Here is a 9,790-nt window from a genome sequence, read left to right as displayed (position 1 = left end):
TGTTGTTCTCTGAACCGAAGCTACAAACTGAGCTTCATGCAGTATGGAGAAATCTGCCCCTCTCTGCTGGGACAGTAACTGCATTCAGCACAGCCCTGCTGCCCCCTTGTGGTTTCCCAGCGTCATGACCTGTGTAAAGGCTCTGCACCTGTCCACCCGTGTGACTATGCAATAAGAAAGGAACAGTAAGGATTTGGACCATAGTGTCTCTGGGAACCCTCTGAGAAACGTCAGGCACTGGTCCACCTGTGAAAACTACTACAAAGCCCTTTTAGATGTTGGCACTGCAGTGAGAAAAAAAAATTGACATTTCCACAAAGATAAAAATCATTGTTCTCCTCTTGCTCTATATTTTTAGCTTAAAATAAAAGCAAAAAACAATCATACAGTTTCTCACTCATTAACAGTAGCAACTATTGGTGTATTAAAACTGCTTTTGCTTTCAGAATTCATGGATTTCTTTCTTCATTTAATATTGAAATCAGTTTTACCATGAGCCTTCCCAGTGTCTCACAGTGTGTCCCTCTCCCTGGTAAATCTGTGAGCCAAGCAGGCGACTGTTCAACTACAGCCCTGTACAAGACACAAAGCCGCACTAACAGGTATGGGATGTGTTTTTTTCTGTCAGTGATTAGTGCTGTGTTGCAGCTGAATACTTAAGTACTGTGTGTGTCTCTGAGACAGGTTGTTTGCTTTAAGGGCAAGGACACTGAAGTATTTTAATCCACATTCGGAAAGTGCACTCTTATGTAGCACGTGATACCTTAAAAAACTCGGTATTTACTTATGGTTGGTGTGTAACATTATAAAGGGAACAGACAAGGACGTGACTGTGACTTTTTTATTGCTGATTGATTCAAACAGGTAAACAAAAATACACAGAGGCTTGGTTCTACCCTGCTGATCTTTCAAAACTTCAAGGCAGGAAGTCGAAACCTTCAAAAAACAGATGACCCAAAAACTAGATAGTACCATACATTTATACGTAACAGTGATATGATTATTATACTGAAAAACAATACCTGCACAGCTTATCAAACTCCACTTCTGAGAGAATGAGCAAAGCTGAGCCCTTTTCCAATCCTGGATTGAGTAGTCCAAAAAAATGAATCAACCAGAGTGAACGCTGCACTTACAGTCCTGTTTGGATCTTGATTTTTTGTTAAACCCAGACCCCGTGAACGCAAATTTGAATCTGGAACATTGCTCTAGTCAAGCCTGTGATGAAGTTGTGCCTGGGTGCAGCTGGTCGTCTCTCGTCTCATACTCATACTTCATTTATCTGACTCTGATTCCAAGGGCTAAATCCCACAAGGAAGGGGGCCACAGTCTATGCAGGGTCAAAAGATATACAGCATGTCGTAGCTCGGCCTAGGGTTCTTCAACTCATAAGAACTTAAGAAAACATGGTGAGAACACGCCGTTCAGCCAAGAAAACCTTAGACTGTCCCTGTACGTGAAGTACAAGTGTATCAACTACAGCCTCAAGTCTCTACATTACAGCTCTGGTCAACATAACTGGGCTGTTTGATTCTCTGTCCGTGCCAGTACTGTGTACAGCAGCTCCCAGCACACCCCTGTAAGAACCTGACTGTGATGTGTGCAGTTCTCAGCCCCTGCAGAAGCCGGTGGGTGTCAGTGAACGCTCTCAGGGGGTCTCAAGAGCTGCTTCAGACTGCTCCCCTCTTGGGCCAGGTGGTAGGCTGTACGGGACCTCTTATCTGCCAGGGTCTTGAGCGAGGGACAGCGCTGGAGCAGCAGTTCACACACCTCCTCACGGCCCTGCTCCGCGGCCTGCACACAACACAGGGTCAGGCCAGCATCAAGCACAGGGTCACAACCATCCCCAACGCACTCATGTATTCGGCCAGTATCGGGCCTAATCTCTGTCTGGGCCAGGGCAAAACATTGGCAAAGCCATCCAAAATGCAGGCATGGCCAGATGCCCAGTCACTGTCATTAGCCTCAGTACAATCAAGGAGAACAAAAATGAAGCTCTAACAAACCACACCTTGTTTAATTCACCCTCATTTCGTTAAGAAAATAGGGAGAAGGTAGATCCTTAACTGTTTTGTTAAAAATCAACAGATCTTTTAAAGATGATCTGCTGCAAAAATATCCATACAAAGCAATTAAGTTTTGATCTCTGGGATGTGCCCATTTAGCCTGTACTTTAAACGGCAGTGTCACATGATGCAGAGCTGTTTCCTACCTTGTGCAAGGGGGAGGAGCCTTCGTCGTCACAGAGCAGAGGGTCCGCCCCCCGGGCCAGCAGCAGGCTGACCACGCCCACGTGGCCGCAGTAGGCGGCGCGGTGCAGAGGGGTGGCCCCGCCCCTGGTCTGAGGACTGGCGCACGCTCCACGCTCCAGCAGGAGGGCGCACACGGACAAGCACCCGCTGCGACTGGCATAGTGCTGTAAACACAATGTACCCTTCGTTACCAAATAGCCAATGCATCCTGCCCTCAACTAATACGACTAGGCAAAATCAAACTACACATAACTCGAGTAACATTTCTCAATACTGCATTGCCTGTAGGCATGAGATCACTTGCACAGTACCGTCAAGGTGCATTTACTGTCTATATACTGTATAAGTCAACTGGGACTGCTACTATAAATTTAGGAAATTAGGGCAAAACGAAAACAGGAACAATACCAAGGCTTCTGAGCTCCACAAACTTTTCTTTAACTCTACAAATGTTTTTTTTTAAACAATGAAATCATTGATCTTAAAGGTTATATTGAAGTACTGTTCATGGACCGATGGTGCCAGGGTGTTACAAGAAGTGTGCTGTTAGTCCCTCACCAGCGCAGTGTAACCAGCCTGGTCCCTCACATTGGGATCTGTCCCCTTGTGCAGCAAGGCTCGGACCCTCTCCGAGTCCCCCGAAAGAGCTGCCCACCAGATACCTGAATGGACACACACATCCAGCATTACCACAACACCAAAGAGAAAATACTGCGATGGAAGTCACACTTTCCATAGTGTAGAGAGGCCTGTTTCAGGCATTGCGAGTCTACATTCTATTAAAGGAACAGAAAAGTAAATGTTTACAAGATATTATTTTAGTAACACACCTGTACAAATACCGTATGGTATAAAGCGGTTTGGCAAATGACCTGACATGACCTGTACAAATATACTCAAAAACATGTTGAAGTAGGTAGCTGCCTTCAGCATGCGTAGACTGCAAAGGAACAGGTGAAGGTTTATTCCACGCTGAAAGGAAAAAGAAAAGAGACATAGTGTTTCGGCTGTGGAGCCTTTTTCAGGTGTTGCAGCCAAAACATTCTGTCTCTTTTTTTTTCGACCTCTTTCAAAGTCCATGAAAGTCCAAACTGACCTCTTTCAAAATCCATCTCGTCCAGAGTCTGGTGGGCACTGGGAGATGCCAGGCTGGTGTGTGCGCAGCTGGCACAGTGTGCCTCGCCCACTGATGCCATGCTTGTGCGACCAGATGGACAGAGATGCCTGCTTCTTCAGTGAAGGAGACCTAGCAACAAGCCAGGAAGCAAAATGTATTCGTTTCATATTCCTGAAAGAAAGCCCTGCTATATCTCCAGGCTATATCTACAAAGAACTGATGCAGGAATCCGTGTATAGAAAAGACTTTAACCCACCCAGTGGATTTAAAATTCATCACAAAGTGATGGCTTTAGATGACGGCAATGATGGTGGATATTTCAATGTTAGCGATTTATTCGAAGTTAGTCTGTACTGACAATACCGTGGAGCTAAAACAGTATTATATTTTGTCTACATCACTTGTCAATAGAGAATCTGTATATTTATTTAAATCTCAACGACCGAAACTACGACACGAGCCATCTTTTATTTTTAACGAATCCTAATTCAAAAATATAATTTTGCGTCGTGCTCCACACTGTCACTGACAAATCTATTTAGTTAATATCATGTGGTAACTCCATCCACAGCCAAGAATACGCTACACTTTGAATACCACCATTACAGCAAGGATAGTGACTGAACTATTCTAAGACCTTAGAAAAGAGAGGAAAAAAAACGAGCTTACATCATTTTCGCAAACTATTTTGTTACTTAATGTGATGCATATCAACACTGATTAAGATAAAAGCGAACATTCCTTTACATTAATCGTACATACTCTAATCCAGACCAACTCTGCTCGTACTGTACTGCGGAAGACAGTCGCGCACTCCTTCCTTTGCGTAGAGGTCACGTGGTATGTCAACACCCCATAGCGCGCGCCCTCTCCGGTTCCAGCTGATGCAAGTTGCTCGACCAATCAGAGGCGCGGAGCGGCTTCTGTGACCTTGCAGATGCGTCGGTATCCTGCTGTTGAAGTGTTGGAAAGGATGCGGTAATTCCCTTCTTTACAGTAATAATTATATCTGAAAACGAGACGCCCTTATCTATTAAGACGCTTTATGGAATATTAAAATCCCGCGTGTTAAATTGTCAGTAACTTGTCATGTGACTAAAATCTTAATAATTATTATAATAATTATTATTATTATTAAAATGGTGTTACATAACACTTTTAAAACTTGGTAAATTCACTTAAATCCGGCGACAGACTAATAATTAAACACCACTTCCTTCCTTTTTCTTCAGTGTGCCTCAAACTCCCTCGATTACAAAGCAGTCAGTTAACAAACTACAAAACAATGACATATTAATGAATCTATGCACAGGAAATAGCCACGAGAAAATTTTGTTTTTAAATGAGTTTCATAGCATTTTAGATAATGGTACTTTAAGGTTCTCTTTCGTTCTGCAGTTTTCCAGATAAAATACCTACAGTAGGTGTCTGTTGACCATTAACATTTTCTAAATAAAATATATTTTGTTTTCTTCCCTCTTTTTAACGTAGAGCAATAAAACCATATGTAATGATCTATGCAATAGTGGTAACTATTACATATTTCGTAAATATATGCATTTTTGTTAAACGTTGTTCTGAATTTAAGCTATCGATCAGGGCTAAAAGTTTCGTAACGGTCACATTTTTATTCCTAGTATAAACAATTTGGGATATTAGCCAAAGGAATGATTAGGAAGATGAGAGTAATTTTACGCTAAAAAAAATTGAATGAAAAAAAAACACAATTTCGACTGCGTTAACAGCCGAAACATCGATTTTTCTTTTTTTTTAAGTGCAGTGATATACACTCTCCTTACTCTGCCTATCTGACTAATGAAGCGCACGCTTCCTAGTGTCTGTGTGCAGCTGGGGGCCAGTTGTTAAAGGAGCAGTAAGTAAGCACGAAGCACAGCTGATATCAATGCCATGTTTTATTGGAGGTGCACAGCTTCAATGCCTATATATTTTTACGTCCTCTTTCTTCTTCAGCCAGGCTCGCCTACAATAAAAGAGAAAACAGAACGTTCTGTGAGTGGACAAAATAATATATTTGCAAATAGATTTTAAAAAATTACCTCTTTTCTCAAATTCCAATTTCAAATCAGAAACAGAAACATTTGATAACTTATGGGAGGTCACATACAGTAAGAAGGCAGGTGCGACTTTTCCTGTTTGTAATTTCATTCTGCAACGACATGTCCAGGATGTTCTAATGAATGCTTCACAAGCTTGGCGAGTCTGTAGTGCTTAAGACAATTGTGAACACAAGGCCTCCCCTGGGTGGGAAACTGATGCAAGAATACAGCAGTGTCTACACGGGGTAGTCAAGATGTGTAACTCCAGAGCAAAGAGCCCTATTATTCCACACAACCACAGCGTGAGCACTCTCTTTTAAAGCAGGGACTGTAACTGGAGAGCCTGTATCTTCTGGTGTGTAGTGATAACCAGGCTCCAAGGGGGGTTTATAGGTAACTCTCCTCTAAATTAAACTTTTTGACTAGTCAGCTGAATAAAAAAGACCTTAAGAAAAATACTATCCATGTGTAACTAAGAAAATAATGAGGTTAATTGTTTAATTGACTACCGCCAACCAGGAGACTCGTGGGCCACCAGGAGCCGAGTTAAACTCTATGCTCTCAAGCCCCTTTATCAATAGAAACAACAGGTCCCCTCACAGACCACTTTTGTGTAAATAAGTTTCATCTATAAGCACGTTTGTCTTTTGACACGGTTCCTGTAACAGAGCCTCCTTGTTTAGAGATATAACTGCTGTTTAAGCCCTCATCCTAAAATAATCCTACTTATTTCACTTTAAACAACTCAGTTCCAAAGGATTCCCAATATGTATATCTCAAAAAGGGTAGGGGTGTTAACCCTGGTGTCCTGGTCAAATTTCTGCTGGCCTTTACCAATCATGGCCTTCTAATAATCCCTTTATTATTATTAATTTAACGTTCCTCAGAAGCAGTAAAAATCAAATGACTGATGTCCATTTTTATTTATTTGACACCATTTCTCCATTTGACTGGACCACTTTGGAAAGGAAGACCGTTGACCGAGGTCTACCACTGTGACAGTTCTGAGACGATGAACAGCATGCGGTTCAACTGCTCTCCTACCAGCAACTCTCTCAGGCTGGAGAGCCTGCTCTGTGGAGAGACATCAGCACAGCCAGGCTGGTGGATCGCATCCAGTTTCCTCACCTCCTCCGCAATCTGCACACAAATATGAAAGAAGAGCTTGAGATAATTAAGAAAATGTTTTTACATGTCATAAGGTTTTTTTACCGCACTTTGCCAGAAGGCAGCTATGTCACCCTGTAACTCACCGCTGGCAGCCTACTGAAGCTCAGCAGGTGTGAGCCTGGTCAGTACCTGGATTGCAGACCTCCTAGGAAAGGCTAAGGTTGCTGTTGGAAGAGGTGTTAGTGGGGCCAGTAGGGGGTGCTCACTCCGTGGTCTGTGTGTGTCCTAAAGCCCCACTATAGTGACAGGAACACTATACTGTAAAAGGGCACCACCCTTTGGATGAGATGTAAAACCGAGGTCCTGACTCTCTGTGTTTATTAAAAATCCCAGGGCAAAACGACAAAGGCCTCTGCAATTCAGTAATTCGCGTGACAGAGTGTGATCTCACATGAGGACGGTGATTCAGGATCAGAGAGGAGCGCTTACGTCTTGCAGCGTGTCCTGCAGGCTCTCCACCTCCCGCTTTCCACCAGGTCTCAAGCCGTATGACCAGTGCTGACTGCACGCCTGCGTCACCAATGTCATGGCCACGACTAGCCAGAAGAGGGAGCTCTTTTGCGCTTTCATTCTGAAACGGCAAACAGCTCTGTGTGTCGCTTTTACGAGAAAGACTTCCTAACAGACATCGAATATACATTACTCGGACGACCCTGAGACAAACTCGGAGGATGCCTTCACCAGTGTAATTATTTGATAATTTAGGAAGTAAACATTTCTTACTACTTTACTTCTGGTACTAGACTTGTCAGTTTGGAACCGTTTTAAAGTGAGGCATATACTCAAGAAAATGTCAGATATTGTCAAAAAAGTTTCTGATTCCTTTTTTAAAAATAAAACACTCCCTTTTAATTCTCTCTTACCAGTCACTAGCAATTTTACTTAAACGTAGGGATGGATATCTGTGTTAATCACAGCAATGGCAGTCCTTACAGGTAAACTTCATGATACTTTTACAGTTCTAGATGGCATTTCTGGAGACATCTGCCACACACTAGAAGATAACGGTACACGCTACAATCAAAAGTGTACAACTCCACCTCTCAATGCTTGTTGTGTGCCAGGTTTTCTAAAACTCTTTCAAGCAAACTGTATCTACGTATCATATTAGGGTATTAATTGTTGCAAAGAGGTGACCAGCAAGTCAGGGCCTAATACCCACCCAATAATTAAACAGTAAACGAGAGTTTAGAAGGCTTGAACAACAGCTATGAACCTGAACTTCCTTAAATGTAGTATAATATAAAACATGATTTCATCTTACCTTGCTGGGATAGGTATGGTGTTCTGTGCTCTCGTAGGTGCTGTGTGCTTGCAGCTTCTCCAGCTTTTATACCCTGTATGTATGGTTGCCCCTCCATGCGGGAGTCCAGTGCTCACTGCGGGGGTCCAGTCCAGGGATTATGTGCTAACCTGGACACCTGCACAGCATTCACGCTCACAAAGCACTCAGCCGAAGCAATTAGGTGCCCCACAGAGCTTTTTAAGAGCTTACCACTAAATCCTCTCCGATTAAGTGTTAAAAGCTCTGAAGAATTAAACATTACTAAACAACACACACGGCAATGCAAACAGCAGCTCCAGACCAAAGCCAATCCACCATTTCATGACAATTAGCAGCCTTCACTACCTTCGCTTGGCTTCAATGCTAGAGAAATAGGTGCAGAAATGGCCATCTTCCAGAGGAAACTTCTAAGCAAAGCGTCCTTCACTGCAGCTACGTCTCTATCATTCCAAGACCAAACATGTTTGAACTTTTCAGGATTTTAAAAAGGGGGAAATAAAGCCCTTTGAATTTAATTACTTCCTTTTATAGTCCCAGATGGGAAACTTGTTTTACCTGCTGGCAGGTGAAAGACACAACACAATTCATTTAACACAACACAAACCCATTAGCACATAAGAGACGAATATTTGTACAATGACAAAAATAGATATAAAGTAACATACACAATCAATTGTCCAGATTAAGCAGGTTAAAATAGCTGTAGGAATAAAAAAATACCTTAGTGCTACTGCATTTGAATCTAGCTAGTCAAAATCCATGCCCTCATGGAAGGAGCTCCAATTCACTGTGCAAAGGGTGGTCATGACAGTAATTATATTGACCTTCCACGCTATTCATTTGAGATCTGACAGCTGTAGCTGTTGTTCATCAAAAATTTTACTGGCTGCCTTCACTATCCTGCTCAGTCTGTTTTAATTGTGTGTATTAAGGTTACCAAACAGGTGACTGCATGAATGTCAAGACAGGTTCAATGAAGGTTCTGCAGAATTAAGTCATTGCTGTAGTACACACATTAATAAGAGTGGAGTTTTCTCAGGAACAACAGTTGCTGTTGGCTCTTCTTACATATCTGCGCTTTTCCCCAAGGTTAGCTTGTGATCTAGGGCCAAGATACCTATAACTGGACAATTTCAATGTCTTGCTCCTGAGCGACTTTTCAGCTGGTTTGGCAAGTAGTGGTCATGTCCTTGATTTTTGACACATTAAGCTGAAGAAAGGAGTTGGTACACCCTTCAACAAAATAATCCACCACAGGCCCTGATCAGTGTCTACACCTTGGAAGAGACTGACAATGTATAAATACCATTTACATTTTTAAGAGAATAATTCACATTGCCATTGAACTAACTTAAAACACTGTTAATGCCAGCTTTCCGTACTGTTTCATGTAGATAAATGAACAGAGCAATACAAAATAAATCTCAAAAAACAAGATTACATTACAGCTTAAGACCCAGTTTTCAATAAGTAAAACCCAATACATTTTACATTACCATTAACGTATACAGTAGAAGCATTCAGTTCACAAAGCTTTTCTGAGGACAGCAATACCCTTTTTTAAATAAACGTATACATTATTTAAATGGACATAGCTTGTCATCACATTTACTTACAGAGCTCCAGATGAATCGTTTTGTGATAAAAAACCGGTGATGACATTCATTTATCTATTTGAAAGGCACTTAAGGAGATTAGCCAGAAAATAAGGGAAACTATACAAGCATAGAAGAGCTACCCTAATCCAATCCAGCAGAGACTTGGAAGCAAATCTGCGACAAGTCATCTTTCACTTCACAATGAGTTACCTTGTAAACCCTGGTTGGCCCAGGATGCTATAAACAGCAATAATATGTGATACCATAACCGGAACTTGAAAAAGTTAAATCTTGTATATAATCTTTCCAAA

At 42.0% G+C, this 9,790-nt stretch overlaps 2 protein-coding genes across 5 annotated transcripts; both read right to left on the bottom strand.

Moving 5' to 3' along the window:
• Positions 1-828: 828 nt before the first annotated feature.
• On the bottom strand, positions 829-4,211 carry ankrd39 (ankyrin repeat domain 39). 4 transcript variants are annotated; one of them, XM_088908762.1, is made up of 5 exons: positions 4,132-4,211; positions 3,349-3,498; positions 2,811-2,914; positions 2,213-2,416; positions 829-1,794 (listed from the first exon to the last, which is right to left on the bottom strand). In XM_088908762.1, the coding sequence occupies exons 2-5, from the start codon at positions 3,446-3,448 to the stop codon at positions 1,636-1,638; spliced, it is 567 nt and encodes a 188-aa protein (XP_088764888.1). In that variant the 5' UTR covers positions 3,449-3,498; positions 4,132-4,211; the 3' UTR covers positions 829-1,635. The 4 variants fall into 4 exon arrangements, with proteins under 4 accessions (XP_088764888.1, XP_088764890.1, XP_088764889.1 ...); XM_088908764.1 differs by having other exon boundaries at positions 4,039-4,177; XM_088908763.1 differs by having other exon boundaries at positions 3,349-4,177.
• A 2,202-nt stretch (positions 4,212-6,413) lies between these two features.
• LOC148839068 (progonadoliberin-1-like) lies at positions 6,414-7,166 on the bottom strand. Its single transcript, XM_088935468.1, has 2 exons — positions 7,026-7,166; positions 6,414-6,566 (listed from the first exon to the last, which is right to left on the bottom strand). Exons 1-2 carry the CDS (start codon positions 7,164-7,166, stop codon positions 6,414-6,416), a joined length of 294 nt encoding a protein of 97 aa, XP_088791594.1.
• Positions 7,167-9,790: the final 2,624 nt, after the last annotated feature.

Source organism: Atractosteus spatula, chromosome 2, assembly GCF_055471065.1.
Source record: "Atractosteus spatula isolate fAtrSpa1 chromosome 2, fAtrSpa1.hap1, whole genome shotgun sequence".
NCBI lineage: Eukaryota > Metazoa > Chordata > Actinopteri > Semionotiformes > Lepisosteidae > Atractosteus > Atractosteus spatula.
Note: the sequence above shows the minus strand (reverse complement) of the source record. Positions and strands in the feature narration are given on the sequence as shown.

What these genes read in the sequence shown, in the direction of transcription:
- ankrd39 (XM_088908761.1), bottom strand. Translation starts at nt 3,185, where the DNA reads ATGCTGAAGGCAGCTACCTACTTCAACATGTTTTTGAGTATATTTGTA. An exon ending in AGGCTGGTTACACTGCGCTG is followed by an intron (nt 2,417 to 2,810) that starts GTGAGGGACTAA and finishes TTGTGTTTACAG; the next exon opens with CACTATGCCAGTCGCAGCGG. An exon ending in GCTCCTCCCCCTTGCACAAG is followed by an intron (nt 1,795 to 2,212) that starts GTAGGAAACAGC and finishes TGTTGTGTGCAG; the next exon opens with GCCGCGGAGCAGGGCCGTGA.
- LOC148839068 (XM_088935468.1), bottom strand. Translation starts at nt 7,166, where the DNA reads ATGAAAGCGCAAAAGAGCTCCCTCTTCTGGCTAGTCGTGGCCATGACA. An exon ending in TGCAGGACACGCTGCAAGAC is followed by an intron (nt 6,567 to 7,025) that starts GTAAGCGCTCCT and finishes ATTTGTGTGCAG; the next exon opens with ATTGCGGAGGAGGTGAGGAA.